This window comes from Hyperolius riggenbachi, chromosome 1, assembly GCF_040937935.1.
Source record: "Hyperolius riggenbachi isolate aHypRig1 chromosome 1, aHypRig1.pri, whole genome shotgun sequence".
Classification (NCBI taxonomy): Eukaryota; Metazoa; Chordata; class Amphibia; order Anura; family Hyperoliidae; genus Hyperolius; species Hyperolius riggenbachi.
The window spans coordinates 104,534,580-104,559,260 of NC_090646.1; the positions used below are offsets into that span (position 1 = coordinate 104,534,580).

The following is a 24,681-nucleotide window of genomic DNA, read 5'->3' on the forward strand; positions in this document are numbered from 1 at the left end:
ACTTCCTGCTTTCATGGAAGCAGTTAAAAGGTTAACATCCTGTGTTTACATATTAGCTGTATCTGCCGAGGACTGGCAAATTTCTGTGCTGACACAGCTGAGAGATCAAATTACACTTGTGATTACTTGGAGACTTAGATGGGCTCTTCTCCTTAAAAACACAGAGTGCATTTTTCTCTGTTTTTCTTGTGTCCTGTTCAGGTCCAGTTTCGTTTTGCAAGTCCAGTAGGATACACCAAGAGTCTGCAAAGTCTGAAAATGTACATTTTCTGTCCTAATTTTTCTATTTTTAGTAAAAAGTAAAACATCAGTTTGCATTGGAAAAATAATTTACCAAAATACTTGCAGAATGCTATCCGAGATCTGTGTTACTAGAGCTTTATGCTGATTCACAATAGTAGCTCTGTATGCCAATCACTTCCCAAGCATGCCGTTATATTTTACACCCACACCAAGTGGCCCATAACATGCAGTCATCACACGGGCCTCTTATTACATGTATACCAAATAGTATGTGTCCACCATTGCATTGTACTTCAGATAGCCTGTCCCCATCATTGCAAAGTCTTGCAGTAAAGCACAGTGGATTTTTCACACCTTCACCTCAGCCAAGGCCTACTGTGCATTTTGGCTCTTACATCTGCATTTTTACCTATGGTCAGTCATGTGATTTAATTATTTGTCAAAATAACATGACTGAACACCAAAAACTGAACAGCTGTGAAAAAATCAGTACACAGCAGAAACTAAGTATAAAAAAATCCACTATGCTTCCCTGTACTGCAGGAATAGAAGAGCACACATAACAGAAAGCATTATATGGTGGTGGAGCATTAGCCACATGTGCAAAATTAGGGTTTTTATAGCTGTTTCAAGTCACATACCTACTATGATTTATGTGTTTATACTTGAGAACAGAGGCGCCAAAAGAATAAAAACAGTATTTAAAAGTTTTTAAAAAATTGCGTGGGAGGCAGTGGTGGACTTACCTCCCGCAAGCAGACACAACAACTGTGTATTCAAACAAAGGGAATATTTATTGGTATACTCCAAAGGTAGATCGCAACGCGTTTTGCAGGTCAAGCCCGCTTAATCAGGCAAATACAGGACTGAGCACACAACTGGGGGTAAGAGGCAACACATTTGTACATTTCTGAACATACCGCACAAGTATAAATAGCAATGGGCATATTAGGGTGAGAAGAATTTGCTGTATGTGGTTGAATCCCATAGGGTCAATGGGAGGGAAAAAAATAGGGAAAGGGACACCGGGAGGGGGGGGGGGGAAGATTTTCATTTTGATGGGGAAGGGGAAAAGGAAAAAAGTGGGAGGGGGGGGGGAAGGAAAAAAAACTTTTTGGGTAGAAAAAACAACCCACAATAACAATATAGGGAGGGGGGGGGGAAAGGATGGGGAAAAAAAGAGAAGGGGGGGGGGGAGGGGGGAAAAATAACAAAAACGGGGTGATCTACAGCATGTGTGTAAAAAACAGCAGATATACATCCATGTGAGCATGGAGTAATTATCAGATAAACAGTTATAGACACATTTAAAAACATATATAAATTTTCACAAATGCATCAAAGTGCGTGTGTATAAATGCGTGTACATCGTGTTACAGAGGTGGGGGGGAAATAAACTTGTCTTAAAATATAGAAGTGCTAGTCATAGTTACAAAAAAACATCAAGGGTTATATAAAGTGAGTAACTTACCAGCAGTATGTCCAGGTAGCACTTGGCGCCTCAGTAACCAAGTGCTACTGAACTGCCGTTTTTATAGTGGTGAATCCCACCCCTTAATTCATTAGAATATGGGGCAGGCGCTTGGTTTCCCGCCATGAGTAATTACGTCATTACGCATTGCGCGCATGCGTATATTTGACGCGTCATTGCGTCCCAGGCATACGTATTTTTTGCTGCATACGACATTGGCGCATGCGTACTTTCAAGCCGCCATGCGTAGGATGGCGTGGGAACAGATGTTGCGTCAATAAAGACGCATGGGAATGCGGATTTTACTGTCAATGTTATGAAATAGGCCATAAAAATAATTCTGGTTATATACATCACTGTATATATGTAGTTTAGTGCAAATGTCGCTGTAAATTCCCATGTTATAATATAAATAATATAAAAGAGACATTGGGCTATCGGGATAAGGACCATACTTGTAAAGAGAATAAAAGTTGCAATAATAATAAAAATTAATCGCAATAATGGTAATGATAAAATAAATTAGAAACATACATAAAATTACCATGACAAAGTCAACAGGATATAATAAAAACAAACAATAAGAAAAACACACAAAAATTTATAAAAATAAATAGGTGAAAATACAAAGTATTAAAAACTCGAACGTATGACGAGGACCGATAAAAGAGGCGACTGGGTTAAAAATAATATTGATTCAATATGATTAGTGGATTTTTTCTAATTGTTCGTTGAGTCCTTCAGGAATGAGGGTCCTCAACATTTGTATCCAAAACATCTCTCTCGCTTTCAATATTTCAAAAGCATTGTGCAGTTGTTGGTCAATGGTTTCTATAAGTGTTATATGGAATAGAGTGGGGTCATTGTGGTGGTGAGTGCCGAAGTGTCTGGAAACGCTGTGAAGGGGAAAGTTTTTTAGTATATTTCTTTTGTGTTGTCCAATACGACTGCGCGCCGGTTGTGTGGTACGGCCCACGTACTGGAGGTGAGAAGGACAGGAGATAATGTATATGACATATCTTGAGGTACAGGTTATCGGGTGTTTGATTGGATAATTAATCTTTGTGGTGTTGGAGCAAAAAAGTTGGTGGCATTAATAAACGGGCAGGCCTTACATCTGGTGTTGTTGCATGGGTAGCATCCTGGGGTATGTTTTTGCTTTGGATTTGTGTTGGCTGTAGGTGTTCGGAGTTTACTAGGTGCTAGAAGGTTACGTAAATTAGGGGCTCTTCTGAAGGTAATTTGGGGTTTTTGAGGAATTGATTGTCGCAGATAGGGGTCTTGTAATAGAATATCCCATCTGTTTTGTAAAATAGTACGGATTTGGGGGTGTTGGGCACTGAACGGGTAATCTGCAGTGGGCGGTTTAGTGTGACATTGGGTTGGATTATGTGGTGGAACGGTTTTTGCTTTGAATTTTGCATCTTTAATGAGTTTTTTAGGATATTTTCGTGCCAGAAATTTGTTAGTGAGGAAGTCCGATTGTGTGTTGTAATCTGAAATGTCCGTACAGTTTTTGTGTATCCTTCTGAATTGACTATATGGTGTATTGATGGTCCAGGGACGGTGATGGAAACTCTCGAAATGAATGTAGTTGTTGGCATCCACCGGTTTAAAGTATGTTTTGATTTTGATAGTGTTGGATTCTATGAACAGTGTGAGATCTAGATATTCAATACTCAATACTGGTGGGATCATGTTGTGAAGTAAATTGTAACCCAGCTGGGTTGGAATTTAGATAATTGATGAAGAGGGGGATGAGGTCGATGTTTCCTTGCCATATGAAGTATAAACAGCAATGGGCATATTAGGGTGAGAAGAATTTGCTGTATGTCGTTGAATCCCATAGGGTCAATGGGAGGGAAAAAATAGGGAAAGGGGCACCGGGAGGGGGGGGGGAAAGGTTTTCATTTTAATGGGGAAGGGGAAAAGAAAAAAAGGGGGGAAGGAAAAAAAACTTTTTGGGTAGAAAAAACAACCCTCAATAACAATATAGGGAGGGGGGGGGGGTGGAGGAAAAGGATGGGGGAAAAAAGAGAAGGGGGGGAGAGGGGAAATAACAAAAACGGGGTGATCTACAGCATGTGTGTAAAAAGCAGCAGATATACATCCATGTGAGCGTGGAGTAATTGTCAGATAAACAGTTATAGACACATTTAAAAACATATATAAATTTTCACAAACGCATCAAAGTGCATGTGTATAAATGCGTGTACATCGTGTTACAGAGGTGGGGGGGGGGAATAAACTTGTCTTAAAATATAGAAGTGCTAGTCATAGTTAGAAAAAAACATCAAGGGTTATATAAAGTGAGTAACTTACCAGCAGTATGTCCAGGTAGCACTTGGCGCCTCAGTAACCAAGTGCTACTGAACTGCCGTTTTTATAGTGGTGAATCCCAACGCCTTTTAGGAGATACCAAGTATTACAAAATTCTTGACGTTGATCCTACAACGGAGCTTAATAAGATAATGAAAACATTCCTCAATAGTGCCCTATCTAACAACATCATTTCCAAAAACGAAAGAAACTACATTATCAACCCACATCCCAAAACTCCGTTCTTCTATTACCTCCCCAAGATACACAAATCCCTAGTTAAACCACGCCCCATCATATCCGGTATAAATTCCATGACTAGCAATTTATCACGATTTGTAGACCAGCATCTACAACCTCATGTACGATCACTTAACTCCTATCTCAGGGACTCTGCACACCTCATCGAACAAGATAATTATGTTTGGCTCACTTGTGATGTAACGTCATTATATACCAATATACCACACTCCTACGGAATTTCAGCCATCAAAAATTACCTGTCTACCAATCCGGCAATGCCCCATAGTCAACAATCTTTCCTAGTCCAATGTACAGAATTCATTTTACAGAACAATGTTTTTTCCTTCACAGACAAAATTTATCAACAAACCAATGGTACAGCTATGGGTTCGTCATTCGCCCCCTCCTATGCAAATGTATCAATGGGACTCCTAGAATTACAAAAACTACAAGCCAATAACCCCTTTACAGACAATATAGTATTCTACAAACGGTACATAGACGATCTTATCCTCATCTGGCAAGGAAACATCAACCTCATCCCCCTCTTCATCAATTATCTAAATTCCAACCCAGCTGGGTTACAATTTACTTCACAACATGATCCCACCAGTATTGAATATCTAGATCTCACACTGTTCATAGAATCCAACATTATCAAAACCAAAACGTACTTTAAAACGGTGGATGCCAACAACTACATTCATTTCAAAAGTTTCCATCACCGTCCCTGGACCATCAATACACCATATAGTCAATTCAGAAGGATACACAAAAACTGTACGGACATTTCAGATTACAACACACAATCGGACTTCCTCACTAACAAATTTCTGGCACGAAAATATCCTAAAAAGCTCATTAAAGATGCAAAATTCAAAGCAAAAACCGTTCCACCACATAATCCAACCCAATGTCACACTAAACCGCCCACTGCAGATTGCCCCCAATTTATTACCCGTTCAGTGCCCAACACCCCCAAATCCGTACTATTTTACAAAACAGATGGGATATTCTATTACAAGACCCCTATCTGCGACAATCAATTCCTCAAAAACCCCAAATTACCTTCAGAAGAGCCCCTAATTTACGTAACCTTCTAGCACCTAGTAAACTCCGAACACCTACAGCCAACACAAATCCAAAGCAAAAACATACCCCAGGATGCTACCCATGCAACAACACCAGATGTAAGGCCTGCCCGTTTATTAATGCCACCAACTTTTTTGCTCCAACACCACAAAGATTAATTATCCAATCAAACACCCGATAACCTGTACCTCAAGATATGTCATATACATTATCTCCTGTCCTTCTCAACTCCAGTACGTAGGCCGTACCACACAACCGGCGCGCAGTCGTATTGGACAACACAAAAGAAATATACTAAAAAACTTTCCCCTTCACAGCGTTTCCAGACACTTCGGCACTCACCACCACAATCACCCCACTCTATTCCATATAACACTTATAGAAACCATTGACCAACAACTGCACAATGCTTTTGAAATATTGAAAGCGAGAGAGATGTTTTGGATACAAATGTTGAGGACCCTCATTCCTGAAGGACTCAACGAACAATTAGAAAAAATCCACTAATCATATTGAATCAATATTATTTTTAACCCAGTCGCCTCTTTTATCGGTCCTCGTCATACGTTCGAGTTTTTAATACTTTGTATTTTCACCTATTTATTTTTATAAATTTTTGTGTGTTTTTCTTATTGTTTGTTTTTATTATATCCTGTTGACTTTGTCATGGTAATTTTATGTATGTTTCTAATTTCTTTTATCATTACCATTATTGCGATTAATTTTTATTATTATTGCAAATTTTATTCTCTTTACAAGTATGGTCCTTATCCCGATAGCCCAATGTCTCTTTTATATTATTTATATTATAACATGGGAATTTACAGCGACATTTGCACTAAACTACATATATACAGTGATGTATATAACCAGAATTATTTTTATGGCCTATTTCATAACATTGACAGTAAATGCCGCATCCCCATTATTGACGCAACATCTGTTCCCACGCCGTCCTACGCATGGCAGCTTGAAAGTACGCATGCGCCAATGTCGTATGCGGCAAAAAATACGTATGCCTGGGACGCAATGACGCGTCAAATATACGCATGCGCGCAATGCGTAATGACGTAATTACGCATGGCGGGAAACCAAGCGCCCGCCCCATATTCTAATGAATTAAGGGGTGGGATTCACCACTATAAAAACGGCAGTTCAGTAGCACTTGGTTACTGAGGCGCCAAGTGCTACCTGGACATACTGCTGGTAAGTTACTCACTTTATATAACCCTTGATGTTTTTTTCTAACTATGACTAGCACTTCTATATTTTAAGACAAGTTTATTTCCCCCCCACCTCTGTAACACGATGTACACGCATTTATACACACGCACTTTGATCCGTTTGTGAAAATGTATATATGTTTTTAAATGTGTCTATAACTGTTTATCTGATAATTACTCCATGCTCACATGGATGTATATCTGCTAATTTTTACACACATGCTGTAGATCACCCCGTTTTTGTTATTTTCCCCCCCTTCCCCCCCCCCCTTCTCTTTTTTTCCCCATCCTTTCCCCCCCCTCCCTATATTGTTATTGTGGGTTGTTTTTTCTACCCAAAAAGTTTTTTTTCCTTCCCCCCCCTCCCACTTTTTTCCTTTTCCCCTTCCCCATCAAAATGAAAATCTTCCCCCCCCCCCTCCCGGTGTCCCTTTCCCTATTTTTTTCCCTCCCATTGACCCTATGGGATTCAACCACATACAGCAAATTCTTCTCACCCTAATATGCCCATTGCTATTTATACTTGTGCGGTATGTTCAGAAATGTACAAATGTGTTGCCTCTTACCCCCAGTTGTGTGCTCAGTCCTGTATTTGCCTGATTAAGCGGGCTTGACCTGCAAAACGCGTTGTGATCTACCTTTGGAGTATACCAATAAATATTCCCTTTGTTTGAATACACAGTTGTTGTGTCTGCTTGCGGGAGGTAAGTCCACCACTGCCTCCCACGCAATTTTTTAAAAACTTTTAAATACTGTTTTTATTCTTTTGGCGCCTCTGTTCTCAAATATAAACACATAAATCATAGTAGGTATGTGACTTGAAACAGCTATAAAAACCCTAATTTTGCACATGTGGCTAATGCTCCACCACCATATAATGCTTTCTGTTATGTGTGCTCTTCTATTCCTGCAGTACAGGGAAGCATAGTGGATTTTTTTATACTTAGTTTCTGCTGTGTACTGATTTTTTCACAGCTGTTCAGTTTTTGGTGTTCAGTCATGTTATTTTGACAAATAATTAAATCACATGACTGACCATAGGTAAAAATGCAGATGTAAGAGCCAAAATGCACAGTAGGCCTTGGCTGAGGTGAAGGTGTGAAAAATCCACTGTGCTTTACTGCAAGACTTTGCAATGATGGGGACAGGCTATCTGAAGTACAATGCAATGGTGGACACATACTATTTGGTATACATGTAATAAGAGGCCCGTGTGATGACTGCATGTTATGGGCCACTTGGTGTGGGTGTAAAATATAACGGCATGCTTGGGAAGTGATTGGCATACAGAGCTACTATTGTGAATCAGCATAAAGCTCTAGTAACACAGATCTCGGATAGCATTCTGCAAGTATTTTGGTAAATTATTTTTCCAATGCAAACTGATGTTTTACTTTTTACTAAAAATAGAAAAATTAGGACAGAAAATGTACATTTTCAGACTTTGCAGACTCTTGGTGTATCCTACTGGACTTGCAAAACGAAACTGGACCTGAACAGGACACAAGAAAAACAGAGAAAAATGCACTCTGTGTTTTTAAGGAGAAGAGCCCATCTAAGTCTCCAAGTAATCACAAGTGTAATTTGATCTCTCAGCTGTGTCAGCACAGAAATTTGCCAGTCCTCGGCAGATACAGCTAATATGTAAACACAGGATGTTAACCTTTTAACTGCTTCCATGAAAGCAGGAAGTAGACACACTGCAGATTTATTGCAGTAGTTCTGTAAGCTGTAACAAAGAAATGTTTTTCTTTAAAGGTTATTATACTGTTGCTTATCTTTAAAAGGAGAGACAAAGGTCTGAGTTCAGGTTTGCTTTAAAGGGATACTGTAGGGGGGTCGGGGGAAAATGAGTGGAACTTACCCGGGGCTTCTAATGGTCCCCCGCAGACATCCTGTGCCCGCGCAGCCCCTCACCGATGCTCCGGCCCCGCCTCCAGTTCACTTCTGGAATTTCAGACTTTAAAGTCTGAAAACCACTACGCCTGCGTTGCCGTGTCCTCGCTTCCCCTGATGTCACCAGGAGCGCACGCGGAGGCACAGACCATACTGGGCCTGCGCAGTACGCTCCCGGTGCCATCAGCAGGAGCAAGGACACGGCAACGCAGGCGCAGTGGTTTTCAGACTTTAAAGTCTGAAATTCCAGAAGTGAACCGGAGGCGGGGCCGGAACATAAGTGAGTGGCTGCGCGGGCACAGGATGTCTGCGGGGGACCATTAGAAGCCCCGGGTAACTTCAACTCATTTTCCCCCAACCCCCTACAGTATACCTTTAAGTGTGAGAATTATTTTTATTTTATTTTATGAATTGAATAAGCTATTATTAAAATAAAGTATATCACTTTATTGATCTGAGTTCAGTTAATGGTGAGGACAAGGAGGTGACTATATCCATAAGTGTGATGGAAGACATAGATTACATTTTTGTAAGTAAATTATGAAATATATCTGTTTCTTTTTCCCTGTATCCTAGGGACTGTCTAATGAAAACAGTGGAGTCAGTGTTGAATATGTTTGCACTCTTTCAAGCAAGCACTCACCTCATCAAAGATGAACTTCTGCCTTGTAAACACCCACTTATCAAGCTGGATGAAGAAGTCTTGAACTCCAGTATATCTTAAAAATTCTGAATATTCTGCAACTACTTTGAGTTCTGACTCAGGATCCTGTAAAACAAAATGGTGGAGGGTAGAAATAGATATACGTACTGTATATAATATATACATTTTTATGTATACCAGGAGTATTAGCAAATGCCAAAGGTCCATGTAACACAGTAAACGTTGTACAGCTAGTCCCCAGGTAACAAAATAGTTAGGGACTGTAGGTTTGTTCTCAACCTGAATCTGTTCATAAGTCAAAACACTGTGCCATTTCTGTCCTCTCTCTATGCCCTCCTGCGTCTTCAATGCCCCCCTCTTTGACATCTCTGTTCCCCCGTGTCTACAGTGTCCCCCTCTGTGCCACCTCTGCCCCCTACACTGTGTCACTGCTGTTCCCCTGTACCTTCAGTGTCTCCCCCTTTGCCACCTCTGCTTCTCCCCCCGCTCCACTGTGTCACCTCTGTCCCCCTATGCCCTCAGTGTACTGCATTTTACCCGTTAAAAAAAAAAATATTTTCTTTTCTGAATTTTTTAAAATTGATTTTCTCCAAAACTACCAGGTCTTTTGGAAAATAAAAATTCTGACTTGTTCTTACAGAATCAAATTTCACATTTTCAGCCATTCGTATCGGAGGTTTGTTTATAAGTTAGGTGTTCGAAATGTTCTACTGTGCATGCGCAGGATGGAGGCGGCGATGGGAGCGTGACCGAAGTCGCGAACAGCAAGGACCAGCCTGTCGCCGGAACCAAAACTGGTTCACTGCGGGGGACTGGAGGATCAGTTTTGTCCCGGTGCGGGCACAGGACGCCTGCATGGGGCCAGTAGAAGCCCCAGGTAAATGAAACTCTTCTTTTCCCCTCAGTTAAAGTTCTCTTTAAGTCAATCATTGTAAGTGGACACCCTGAAGTTTCTAACAGTTGGTGCTTCTAAGAGATTTTTATTGATAGGTAAATAAAAACATGCTGGCCCTGTTTCAATTAACTTTTCTACAGAGTTTTCTCAAACCTTATCCAGAGCACTCTTGAACTCAGACGGGGGCGATGGTTCATCTTTTAGCAGGACAACGACCCTAATTACAAAGCCAAGGTATCAAAGGAGTGGCTTCAGGACAACTCTGTGAATGTCCTTGAGTGGCCCAGCTAGAGACTTGAATCCAATTGAACACCTCTGGAGAGCTCTTAAAATGGCTCTGCAACACTTCCCAATCCATCTTGATGGATTTTGAGAAGTGCTGCGAAGAGAAATCAGCAAAACTGCCCAAGGATAGGTGTGCCAAGCTTGTGACATCATATTCAAAAAGATTTGAGGTTGTAACTGCTCTCAAAGGTGTATTGACAAAGTATTGAACAGAGGCTGTGAATACTTATGTACAAACAATTTCACTGTTTTTTTTTAATTATTTTTAATACATTTGCCAACTTTTTTCATGTTGTCATTATGGGTGTTTTGTGTAGAGTTTTAAGGGGAAAAAAATGAATGTACTGTATATACTCACATATAAGCCTAATTTTTGGGCATAAAAATTGTGCTGAAAAGTTACCACTTCGGCTTATATATATATATAAGTTAGTGGAGCAGAACAGATGGTGGAGCAGGTTTTGTCACTGGCAGAGGAGCGTAATAATTGTGCACTAGTGATCCTGCTCTTGCCAGCTGCTTCCCTGCTGTGTCCGTGGACCCCCATCCCACAGCAATCGTTGTGTCTCATATCAATGACACCATCTAGTGGCATCTTGAGACACAGCTGTATCATCCTTGGTGCACATCTGGCTATGGGGAGAGGGGATAACTTGTACTGGGGGCAAACATGGCTACTGGGAATGGGGTTATACTGGGGAGGGGGATTATATGCGAGTCAATCACTTTTTCCTGGTTTCTGAGGGAAAAGTGGGTACCTCGGCTTATACACGGGACGGCGTATATGCGAGTATATATGGTAATCCATTTTGGAATAAGGCTGTAGCATAACAAAATGTGGAATAAGTGATGCACTGTGAATACTTTCTGGATACACTGTATATTCAGTCGAATAAGATAAAATAGGGCATGTCTCAAAAGATTGATATTTACAGAATTGGTGGGCGTATCCCAAAAGAGGTCTAAAAATCAACTAAAAACATTTTAAAAAGAGTATATGTCAGATGGGAAAAAACCCTAATAGAGCTCAAAACATACTGGTCTTTTGGGAAAAGTGCATAAATAAGCGCAGAAAGATCTGTACTTATTAATGCACTTCCTCATTAGTACTAAGCCGTTTTCCAACTATTTCTACTTTATTAGCACTAAAGCATTTTCACCTGGTTTCACATAGCTGGCTTATTGAATGTACAAATATACTTACTGATTAAGTAATTACTGTATTTTTTGGACTATAAGACTCACTTTTTCTCCCCAAAAAGTGAGGCAAAAAGGTCACTGCGTCTTATAGTCCAAATGCATGGAGTTCCTGACTTGTGAACGCCTGGTAATACGAGCCTCCAACCCGCTGCAAAGTCGGGGACTTACTGTACTGTGCCCATGCAGAGGAGGACACTGGGACACAAAAGGGCATAGAGGGGAGCACAAAGGGGCATAGAGGAGGACAGAGGCAGACACAGAGGGGACAGAGGAGGACACAAGGGAGACAGAGGAGGACACAAGAGGTACAAGGGGGCATGACTTACAAAGGGGCATAATCCACAAGATGTCCCTGCATTATGGATGCACCAGGTTTAGTATATTTTTTTCCCCATGGATTTTGTCCTGTAAACCTAGGTGCATCTTATGGACAGGAGCGTCTTATAGTCCGAAAAATACGGTATATCATGTGTGGTTAGATAAATTATCATCATGTTACAAATGTCAGTATCTGATCTGTTGGACAATTAGCACAGTGATTATTGTTGTTACCCATCCGACTTGTACTCTTTTTTAACTGTTTTATTTTTGGCCCTATTTTGGTATAAGTCCACCAATAAATATTTATCTTTTTAGACAAGCCTGATCCTTTTTTTAATTAAATTTATACTAGAGGTTGTATAGGGGTTGTCTCTGTTCTTTTGTTCGTTCTTTATATAGTTGCCCAACCCCAATCCTCATTTATAAATCCCACATGGAAGTAATATCAGATATGTTGTTTATAGTACATAAGTTAATATCAGATATGTTGTTTTTAGTACATTCTTGCTCTCTAGATTGTTGTCTGTGTATTAAAACACATAGCCAATAAACACACAGAGCCTGTGATTTAACCTCCTTAGTGGTAATCACGACTCCAGCTCGGGGTGGAAAAAACAAGCCAGGAGCAGTAACCATGAGCATTACTCGTGGTTTCCGCCGGGAGGTCTATGCAAAGCATAGCGCACAGCAGGTGTTTTCACTCACTTTCCGGAGGATCCCGACGTCGGCTACCATTCTTCTTCTTCTCCACGGAGGCTGTGCATCCCCTTGGTTAGATCGCCATCTGTCGTCATGTCGATAGAAGGCAATCTCACTACAGGGTTACAGCACCAACACCCGGAGGACAGAGGGAAAACTGTAGCGCTGCATCCCAGGGAGGTGATTGAGTGCTGGGCTGCTGCAGATCTCCCTAGCAGCATGGTATTTTCCCAGTTTTAGGGTCTAAAACCCTGCAAAAAAAAATTGCACCACTTTTAGACCCTAAAATCCAGAAAGAATCATACCTCCGGGGAAGGGGGGGGGGGATTAAGTACCTTACATATTCGGAAGGCGAACAGAGGAGACCCCAGTGCGGAGACTATATGCTGGAAATGTATCCTTTTATGTAAGAAGGGGTGTAGCAATAGGGAGTGCAGAGATTGGGACCACAGAGGGGCCTGAGGGGCCCTCCCTCAACCACATTATTAGCTCTCTATTGGTCCTGTGCTCATAATAATTACTTCTATAGAGACTTTTAATAGTGGTAATCATTAACAAACTGTCCCCATCCCCTTCTTGCACTTCTGACACTGTAGTTGCCATTGACAGGTTTTGGTGCGCGGTATCAATTGTTATGTAGAGTGTTTGGAGGGCCTCAATGTAAAACTTGCATCGGGGCCCACAGCTCCTCAGCTATGCCACTATATGTACAGTAAGTGCATACAAGCATGTTTTATTTTAAATATTAAAGAGTAACCTCACTAGCGCAGTGCTCTTCTTTGCTATTTATAGTTTACTCTTGGAGCTGAATCTTGTAGAGGCCCTTTGACTTCTAAGAAGTGAACTGTCTATTATTGCTGGACATTTTGCATGCATACATGTATTATCGGCCCCTGGTAACTTCGGCACAGAGTGAGGCAAATAACAGCTCACCCTGCTGCACTCAAATTCAGGGTGGTATTATTTACTATTCCCACTCCAAATCGGGGACTGGCAATCGCCAGCATCTGAATTACAGTGCTGTGCGGCCATAGACATAATAACATTATCAGGGATGCTCGGATACTCCTTTTTAAAATCCGGGTAGACCCGGATCCGGATACCTAGACATCCGGATCCAGACTGGATATCTGGATCCGAACTGTTGGGTATCTGAATAGAATCCGACCCTACTATCCGGGGTATCCAGGCAAATTCGGATATCCGGGTAGAAAACCCGGAAGTGGCCCTTTAAATTGCTTTAAGAACGTTTTTGAGGGTATATGAGGCATGTAGCATCATTATTTTTTAAAGGGAAACAATAATTGATGATGTGGGAACTTAAAATCCCCCCAAAAAACAAAAAACAAATGGCTGTCAATTAACATCAGGCCTAGGTTCCAGACAGCGGTCGTGCAGCCCACATTGTGTCCAAAGTCCAACGTGCAAAGTGCCAAGTGCAAAGTGGCACGTGCAAACACGTGCAAAGTGCCACGTGCAAACATGTGCAAAGTGCCATGTGCAAAGTGCCAAGTGCCACGTGTAAACACGTGCAAAGTGCCATGTGCAAAGTGCCACGTGCAAACATGTGCAAAGTGCCAAGTGCCAGGTGCAAACACGTGGAAAGTGGCAAGTGCAAAGTGGCAAGTGCAAAGTGCCACGTGCAAAGTGTCATGTGCAAAGTGCCAAGTGCCATGCGCAAACACGTGCAAAGTGCCATGTGCCAAGTGCCACATGCAAACATGTGCAAAGTGCCTCTGTGCAAACATGTGCAAAGTGCCACGTGCAAAGAACCACGTGCAAAGTGCAAAGTGCCACGTGCAAACATGTGCAAAGTGCAAAGTGCCACATGCAAACACGTGCAAAGTGGCAAGTGCAAAGTGCCAAGTGCCACGTGCAAACACATGCAAAGTGCCATGTGCAAAGTGCCAGGTGCAAAGTGCCACGTGCAAACACGTGCAAAGTGCCATGTGCAAAGTGCCATGTGCAAAGTGCCAGGTGCAAAGTGCCATGTGCAAACACGTGCAAAGTGCAAAGTGCCACGTGCAAACACATGCAAAGTGCCATGTGCAAAGTGCCATGTGCAAAGTGCCATGTGCAAAGTGCCACGTGCAAAGTGCCAAGTGAAAGTGCCACGTGCAAACATGTGCAAAGTGCCACATGCAAACACATGCAAACTGCAAAGTGCCAGGTGTAAAGTGCCACGTGCAAAGTGGCACTTTGCACGTGTTTGCACTTTGCACATGTTTGCACGTGGCACTTTGCATGTGTTTGCACTTTGCACGTGTTTGCACTTTGCACGTGGCACTTTGCACGTGTTTGCACGTGTTTTCACTTTGCACGTGTTTGCACATGTTTGCACTTTGCACCTGTTTGCACGTGTTTACACTTTGCACGTGGCACTTTGCACGTGTTTGCACAAGGCAGGCAGCAGCTGGTCTGGTGTGTGCACAGCACACACAAACACATAGCAGCTGCAGCAGCACTGGAGCACACACCTTAACTGTCACACTGTGAGACATCAATCAAGCTAATTAACTATTTAACTATAGTATAGTGATAGTGAAGGGGTTAATCACTGAGCTTATCACTGTGTACAGCCCTTGGCCCAGCAGCACTACAGCTGTGCAGCACACACTCTAACTGTCACACTATGAGACATCAATCAAGCTAATTAACGATTTAACTATAGAGTAGTGAAGGGGTTAATCAATGAACAGCTTTAGGTTTATAACTGTGTACAGCCCTTTGTAGGGCACCAGCACTGGAACATGTCTCTCAGGAAGCATTCAGCAAGCCAGGACGATCTGTCTCATCATGGCAGCCCTCCTCATTATACGGGGGGGCTGGCCAGTGTTCCTTTCTGTGATTGGGTGCCAGGGCTTAGGCTGGGAGGCCTCTGATTGGCTCAATTAGGTCAGGTGGTGCCGGCCAGGGTTCCCCTCTGTGATTGGTTGCTAGGGCTTCTGCTGGGAGCCCTCTGATTGGCTCCAGGACGTCATCACCTTAGTTACAGTATTTCAGATCCGGATATCTGCGGATATCCACGGATATCCGCGGTATTGGTCCAACTATCCGCAGATAGCTATCTGGATTTGGGCCCAGCTATCTGGAATCCGAATCCGGTTGGATAGGCCTAAAGAGTTCGGATATCCGGGTTACCCGGATATCCGGAATCCGGATGAGCATCCCTGAACATTATATCTATAGCGGCACCCAGGTCAGGCGCAGCGTGGGGAAGCGCACTAGCCAAAATGACCTGCTTCGAATTTGTATATCCTTTAACATCTGTGTGCAAATGATTAACAGTGATCTTTTTTTACAGAATCCTCCATCCTATTTGCCTCCTCCATCATTGCTTCTTTCCCTATATTTTGGCTGACCCTTTGATCTTGGCCAACTCTAACCCTATCTTCTTGGCTGATCCCACTGTTCTAGCGCATCCTCTCCATCCAGACTACCTTCCCTATCCTAGCTGGCACTCTGCATTCCAGTTGCCCCATTCATTCTAGCAGCCCTCTCCATGTCTGTCAGTTATCTAAATGCATACTGCCTGTCTAACTTACTTTTAAAGTAAGTAAAATGGGATTTTGCTGTGGTACACTTGAATTCCAAGTTTTTTATACTTAATTTATACCTTTTAAGAAAAACAGACAGTATGCCCCCCCCCCCCCCCCCAAGACACTTTAACTACGCACCCCTATACCAGCCTGAATGGTCCACAATGTAGGGGTGGCTCAATTAGCTCAACAAAAAGCCATTATTGTCTAAACCACTGGCAACAAAAGTAAGTTCACTCCTAAGTAAACATGTCAAAATTGTGGCCAGAGTGTTAATATTTTGTTGTGTGCAGAGCATTATTTTCCAGAACTGCCTTAAAGAGAAACCGTGACCAAGAATTGAGCTTCATCCCAATCAGTTGCTGATACCCCCTTTCCCATGAGAAATCTATTCCTTTTCTCAAACAGATCATCAAGGGGCTCTGTGTGGCTGATTTTGTGGTGAAACCCCTCCCACAGTGTGATGTCAGCGCCTCACAACACTGAGGTACTACCATCACAATGTGGGAGCCTTGTTGCATTGTGCTGTTTCCAACTGCCAATAATGCAAGCAGCATCTCCTTCCACTGACATCAGCTGCCAGCAGTAAAAATGTCACCATTTGATAAATGTCAGAATGTAAATCAGGGAGAGGAAAGATTTTACAATGGACAAACAGTGACTAAATAATTTACACATAATTATTGTAAAAATTAAACTCTTTTTTTTTATTACATTGTTTTCACTGGAGTTCCTCTTTAACTCTCTTGGGCGCGGAGTTCACTAGAGATTCACAGGTTGCCAGATATGTAGTTCTGAGTCCAGAGCTTAATGGCAGCCCAAAGGCTGGCTACTGTGCACACTGCTGTGCTTGATGGAGCCCATTGTGAAGGGTTTGGTTGCACACAGGTGCAACCATTGATGGTAGCAGGCTGTTTTGGATGTCACTTGCCAATGCAAATGGGTCTCTAAAAGCCATCAATCTGCCAGTTTGTGCGCTCTGTTGTGAGTCTGTTCATTCTTCTCCTTGTTTGATGTGTGCTCTGATGTTCCTGCACCCATGGTGCCACACACTTCTGGGCGGTACTTACATTGTGCTCAACATGTCTGACAATTGTGCGCATTGCCAAATTTGGGTCAGCTGAAGGATACAGTATCCGTGAAAATATAATCATTTGCATATGACTCTCTCTACTACCTATATTGTGATTTGGATATGGCTGCTTGCATTTCTTTGGTGTTGCAATTTAATTTGCGAGAAGTACGGTATTTATATTTGTTTTGACTGTATTTAATCATGTCCTTAGTCTGTAATACTACTATTTCCACTATTTTGCTCTTTCTAATATTAAACACTAGTACTGCATAGAGCTGGTGGCACATTTTTGTTATTAACATTGTGCACTCATATATTAAAATCAAAAGGTGGCCACACACGATACAATAAAATGATCCGATTTTACAGTAATTCGATAAAAACGATCTCTCGAAAAAATCAAAAGCTTTTTTTTTTCATTCGACTGAAAAATCCGATTGGATTTCCCGTTTTTTTCTATTTAAATCGATCCGGAATGCCAGATATTTCTCTTCAATCTCTACTAAAGATTGTATGGTGTGTGTTGGATTGTTAATTTATTAATATACACACACTAGCAATTTTCTCTGAGTTTCCAATCATTTTTATCATAATTGAGGAAAACATTTAACATACGTGTGTGGTACATTGGTCATATTTTTGAAATGTTACAATCAGTCAGAAACATTTATTGCAATTCTTAAATTGAACAGATATTTAAAAAATTGTATGGTGTGTGGCCACCTTAAAACAGACATTAAATAACCCACAGACAATAAAGTAGTACCTTTTGTGAGAGAATTGATGAATGAAGCACTGGCAGTAGGTATGTTGTAAAGATACTGGATTCATGGTCACCAGATTTCTGTAAAAGGAAACAGTTTTATGTCATGTTAGCCAAAACAGTAGACAATCATGCCAAAAAGTAGGGGAATAGGGATGTTCACCGAATTCCGCGGAATTCAGATTTCCGCGTTTCCGATCGGAAATTGGCAGTTTCCGTTCCGTCGCATCGTAGCGGAATTGCTCTAGCGCTAAACGGTAATTCTGGAATTGCTATGCGGAATTCCGTCGGAATGCGGATTTTTTAAGCCAATCAGAAGGAAGACCCTAGACAGAAGCTGAAAAGTGAAAACAACAGGATTTCTGCATGAAAATAGGAATGTCAGCACCAATTAGAGTCTTAACAAAAACCAACCAATCCTCCGTTAGCAACCAGCTCCCTAGCTACCTGTCATCAGCTATCCCACCCATTTTGTATATAAGAGAGGTGTGCAGTCACGAAGCTTGTGGGTTTCAGTCTGGTGTTGTTGGAGAGAGGAGAGACAGACCCATATTAGTTGTTTCAACATAAAACAAAAGTCTTTTTAAAGACTGTATATTAAACAAAAGTCTTTTTAAAGACTGTGAGAATTAGATTGAGTGTGAGGTATTATTAGTAGTAGTTAGGTGTATTTGTGAGAGAGTGACAGTAGATTTTTAGTTTGAGTGATAGATTGTAGTGTAGTGTGCTAGTAGTTGCTGTGTGGAGAGGGTTAGACAGAGCCAACCAGCCAGGCCGCAGACTTAGTGTTTGACAGAGTGAGAGTGAGTTAGGTGATTGATTAGTTGAGTGTAGCGCAAGTTTTTTTTTTGTTTCATTTTCTAAGTTCATTTTTTTTCTTTCTTTATTTTGTTTTTTTGATTTATTTTCTTTATTTCACCCCCTTATTTTCTTATCTGTTCTGTTGCTCATACCCCTTCCCCAATAAAGTTTGTGGCCCCAAAAGAATGGAGCGAGAGCAGCAGCAATTTCCTGCCACTCCTAAAAGGAAATGGAGTGATGGTGGTGTTGGTGGATCACGTCAAGTACGTGATCAGGTTGAGGGTAGCAGCAGCAGCAGGAAGCGTTCCCCCCTGGTCAGAGATGTCTTCTCTGTGTTCGCACGCAGGAAAATTTTGACAGAGCAGCAGGTGAAGAGAGTTGTCGATTATTTAGATCGGGAACCCTCTACCCAGTCTGAGGGACTTAAAGCTAGTAGCAGCAGCACCAGTAGTGGCCAGGTTCCTCATGACCAGAACCCGACCGCAGCTGCTTCTCTTGACGAGGTTGCTTCCTCCCAGTACTCTCCTCCAGAAGTAAAGCACACCTACGTTGAGGAGAGAGATGTGGAGAAGGATTGAAAGGAGGCATTGGAGGAGACCATGGGACCAAGCTCCCAAGAAGTGGTGGGTTCTGTGGCCAGAAATGGCCCCTGTGTTTTCTTCATCCAGTGTCACCAGTCAACATCACCACCAGTCAACTAAAGAGCTGTTTGGTGGCCAGGAGGAGGGTCCAGAAGAGTCACTTATGGGTTCCAGTGATTTGGTTGAACTTGATGATGTTTTGGATGATGAGGCAGCTGATCTAACGTGGTCACTATCTGGTGGGTTAGGCACTAGCAGGCGTGAGCAGCTTGGAGAAACAGAGCAGATGGTTGGGCAGCAGCCTGCAAGTGCTTTCCCGTCTGTCAGTACCCACCAGTCCAATGCTGAGCATCGAGGTGCTAGAACAGGTCGCACCACTGCTGGACGTGCATGCACGTCCCCTGCATGGAATTATTTTACTGTTCCTGCAGAGGATGAATCCAGGGCTGTCTGTCCTGTGTGCCGTAAATCGGTGAGCAGAGGCAAATTGGACAGCGGGTTAGGCACTTCAGGGCTGATAAGCCATCTGCGCAACCACCACAGATGGGAGTTTGAATATGCAGCAGCAGCAACAGGCCCCTCCTCTTCTTTTGCTACTCGTCCTGTCCCTATCCAACCTGCTCAGTCCCATTCTACTGCAAATCCCTCTGCATGCCAGGCTGGAAGAGGGCTCCAGACCTTCGGCAAGCACCTCATCATCACCCTTGTTGTTTTCCTCTGAATCACCAGTGTTCCAGCGCCAGAAATATTGCAGAGGAAGCGGATGCTCCCTGCAAGTGATCCGTTTGTTGTGAAAAAAAATGCCAACAGCTGCTGCCCTACCAGTTTGTGGACTGTGCCCCTTCCGCAGACTGATGAACAGTGTTGCTCCACAATGGCGGATCCCCAGCCTCCATTATTTTGTAAGGAATGCTATGCCTGCCCTTCGCCAGCACATTGTGGAGTGTGTCAGCCGGTCTATGGATCACGCTGTTGGTGGTAAGGTGCACTTCACTATGGATGGCTGGAGCAGCAGGCATGGGCAGGGAAAGTATCTAACTTTTACCGCCCATCGGGTCACCCTCCATGGTGCTGTTGAGGAGAGTGCAAGATCTGGGGCATCTCAGCTGGTGGTGCTGCCACATGGGTTGAAGGAGAGGCCTGTTCTACTTCCCTCTGCTACCTGTTCTGTCCAAGGCCAGTCTGCCGTTGCTGAGCCTCCCAGCAAGTGGTCCCGCTCCTACACTGGTCTGCAGCACCATCGATGCCAAGCAGTGCTGAAACTGGAATCCATGGACGGGAACAGGCAAACCAGATCTGTAATCCTTGCAGCCTTACAGGATCAGATTCGGCAGTGGTTGTCCACCCGAAAACTGGAGACAGGTGTAGTGGTGTCTGATAATGGTGCCAACATGCTGGCTGCCATTTCGCAAGGTGACTACACTCACTTACCTTGCTTGGCCCACGTCTTCAACCTTGTAGTGCAGAAATATTTTGATGGGTTGAAGGATGCTGTGGCCTCAGCACAAAAAGTGTCAGCCCACATCCGTCGCTTCGCAACCGCCACCGCGGCCTTGAAACTGCTGCAGTGCCACCATAGCCTGTCGCAGCACAGGCTTATTTCCGATTGTCCGACGCGGTGGAACTCCACCCTCCACATGCTAGAGAGGTTGTGGGAGCAGCTATACCTGTCTCAGACATCTTCCTCCAGAACAGGGCCACTGGACTACATTACTGGGGACCAGTGGCAGCTGATTGGACAGGTGTGCAAAGTGTTGGAGCCGTTTGAGCAGGCAACAGATGTGGTCAGTGAGGAGCACTGCAGCATATCAGAAGTGCTCCCTCTTGTCTTCATGCTGGACAAGGCTCTTGACAAACTGCTTGAACAGGGGGAGGAAGCCCTACTGAACAGTGGTCAGTCAAGTGGGGGAATGAGTGAGCATGCTCAAGCCCTGGATGAGGAGGCAGAGCTTGTGGAAGTGGAAGAGCCCATTGTCCGGGGGTGGGAAAAAGATTCTGATGTGGAACTGGAGCACGACGACAGTTCTGACAGCCAGGAAGAGGTGATTCATGGCAGACATCTCTTCCCTATGGCTGCCCATATGCTCCAGTGCCGCCGTAAGGACCCCTGGATTAAAACTCTAAAATCAAGGCTCGACATATGGGTAGCCACCATTTTAGATCCCTGGTGCAAGGGGAAAATGCGGCAGTTCATACCCCCCTTGTAAGCAGACGCCAGGATGACACACATTCGGGATGCCCTTCTTCGTTGGGTAGAAGATGCGTTTCCTGAACCTGTATCCCGGGCCCAAGCTACCAAGCCTCATCATACTCAGCAAAGGTCTGGTGGTCCCACTCCCAGCAGCAGCACCAATAGCCAATCTGTGAACCTGCTAAGTATGTTGAAGGAATTTTATCAGCCAATGCCAGATACTCCTTCTAGCAGCAGCATCACCAGCGGACAAAGTGGTCACCGCCAGCGGCTGGCCCGTGTGGTGAATGATTACTTGGGGTCGGCCAGTGCTCCAGACAACATGGAGAGTAATAATGACCCCATGGACTATTGGAAAAAACAAGTTGATACCTGGCCTGAACTCGCTCAGTATGCACTGGAGGTTCTGGCATGCCCCGCCGCCAGTGTTCTTTCTGAGCGAGTATTTAGTGCTGCAGGTGGGGTGGTCACCGACAGACAATGTGGACATACTAACGTTCATAAAAATGAATGAGTCATGGATCAGTGACAATTACAAGGCCCCTCTCACTGATTCACGATGAAGATTGGACAGAGTAAATTACAATTTTGCTGTAATGACTGCCGTGGAACCACCTCTAGGTCCCATGGCCTACGACAACTCCTGCTGCTCCAAACAAAAAATTATAATGACTGCTGTGAAACCACCTCTAGGTCCCATGGCCTAAAACAACTCCTGCTGCTCCCAAAAAAAAATTATAATGACTGCTGTGAAATCACCTCTAGGTCCCATGGCCTACGACAATTCCTGCTGCTCCCCCCAAAAAAATTATAATGACTGCCGTGAAACCACCTCTAGGTCCCATGGCCTACGACAACTCCTGCTGCTCCAAACAAAAATTGTGATGACTGCCGTGGAACCACTTCTAGGTCCCATGGCCTACGACAACTCCTGCTGCTTCAAAAAAAAAAAAAAATGACCGGTGGAACAGCCACTAGGTCCCATGGCCTACGATGTTTCAAAAACGAGGTTTCCAAAGAGATTACTGAAATTGTACCGCCGGAACGCGGAATTCTGCGGAATTCCGTGCAATACCGCGGGAATGTAACAATTACGGAATTTCATCTGACAGAACACCGAATTTCCGTGGAATCGGAAATCGCCCTTTCCGATCATCCCTATAGGGAAAAAAACTAAATAATTGTAAAGCTAATACCGTTTAATGGCAAACTAAAAAAAGAGTTTTATAATGCCAGATTGTGAAGGAATCTATATATATAATAGAGTAAGTGCCTCAACCTTCAAACAAGAAGAAGAAGTAGCGCCCTGCCCCCAGGGCCGGTCCAAGCAAGAAGAAGGGGCTGGTCCAAGCAAGAAGAAGAATTAGTGTCATATCAAACCAAGGGCAAAGAGGGATCATTTGCATATTTAGTAGCGGTGCATTGTGGGTAACCACAAATGTTCACTTATAGCTGAATTATTGCAGATTTGCTTCTGGTTTAAGAAGGAAAATTACACCAAGCTTTGAATTTTTTAGTAGGAGGGCTTTTTGGTCCCTTTTATCCTCCTATATACATTCCGAGTGGTTTGGGTCACCCTGAGCTGCTTGGTTACTCTGTTGTACTGGTCCAAGCCCTATCTCATACAGCCGTATCAATTCCTGCTATGTACTGATGAGGACCAAAAGTCTGAAATAGGTTGTCACATGTGGGTTTGATATGACTATGTAAAATGTAAAGCTATAGGGCTTGATTCACAAAGTGGTGCAAACTGTTTAGCTAAACAGTTAGCATGTGAAGTGCTGTTTGTGGACTTTTGTGCGCGCAAAGTGCCGTGATTCTCGCTATTGCGGTCTTTTGCGTGTGCAATTTGCCGCGATTTGTGCGATCGCAGACTTTTGCGCGCACAAAAGACCGTGATCGCGGCACTTTGCGCGTGCAAAAGTCTGCGAACGGCATTTCACGTGCTAACTGTTTAGCACACCCGTGCTTAACCGTTTGCACCGCTTTGTGAATCAGGCCCATAGGCTTGCTTGACTTACCAAGGGTGAAAAGGAATAATTTGCATATTTAGTAGCGGTGCATTGTGGGTAACCACAAATGTTCACTTATAGCTGAATTATTGCAGATTTGCTTCTGTTTTAAGAAGGCAAATTACACCAAGCTTTTTTTTTTTTTTTTTTTTTGTAGGAGGGCTTTTTGGTCTCTTTTATCCTCCTATATACATTCTTAGTAGTTTGGGTCACCCTGAGCTGCTTGGTTACTCTGTTGTACTGGTCCAAGCCCTATCACATACAGCCATATCAATTCCTGCCAAGTATTGATGAGGACTGAAAGTCTGAAATAGGCTGTCACATGTGGGTTTGATATGACTGTGTAAAATGTAAAGCTATAGGGCCTGATTCAGAAAGCGGTGCAAATTGTTTAGCACAGGTGTGCTAAACAGTTAGCATGTGCAGTGCCACGATTCGCGTGATCGCGGTCTTTTGCGTGCGCAATTTGCCACGAGTCGCACGATTGCGGAGTTTTGCGCACGCAAAAGACCGCTATCGCGCAAATTGCCGCACTTTGCGCGTGCAAAAGTCCGCAAACGGCACTTCACGTGCTAACTGTTTAGCACACCCGTGCTAAACAGTTTGCACCGCTTTGTGAATCAGGCCCATAGGCTTGCTTGACTTACCAAGGGTGAAAAGGAATAAATTGCATATTTAGTAGCAGTGCATTGTGGGTAACCACAAATGTTCACTTATAGCTGAATTATTGCAGATTTGCTTCTGTTTTAAGAAGGCAAATTACACCAAGCTTTGATTTTTTTAGTAGAAGGTCTTTTTGGTCCCTTTTATCCCCCTATACATTCCGAGTGGTTTGGGTCGCCCTGAGCTGCTTGGTTACTTTGTTGTACTGGTCCAAGCCCTATCTCATACAGCCATATCAATCCTTGCCATGTACATATGAGGACCAAAAGTCTGAAACAAGCTGTCACATGTGGGTTTGATCTGGCTGTGAAAAATTTAAAGCTATAGGCTTGCTATACACCAGTGGATCTGGATGTTTGCTTGGGTTACTAAGGGTGAAACAGAATAATTGGCATATGTAGTAGCAGTGCATTGTGGGTAACCACAAATGTTCACTTATAACTGAATTATTGCAGATTTCTTTCTGTTTTAAAAAGGCAAATTACACCAATACAGTGGGTGGCAT

The 24,681-nt window shown here is 43.2% G+C and overlaps 1 protein-coding gene across 1 annotated transcript in view; it reads right to left on the bottom strand.

Annotated features, from left to right (window-relative positions):
* The window catches only part of LOC137557929 (uncharacterized), a 259,888-nt gene that overhangs the window by 69,197 nt on the left and 166,010 nt on the right, over window positions 1-24,681 (bottom strand). Inside the window, exons 13-14 of the mRNA XM_068271708.1 lie at window positions 17,932-18,009; window positions 9,131-9,256 (exon numbers count right to left, since the gene is read on the bottom strand). Coding sequence (XP_068127809.1) covers window positions 9,131-9,256; window positions 17,932-18,009 — 204 coding nt within the window. The remainder of the gene's footprint in view (window positions 1-9,130; window positions 9,257-17,931; window positions 18,010-24,681) is intronic.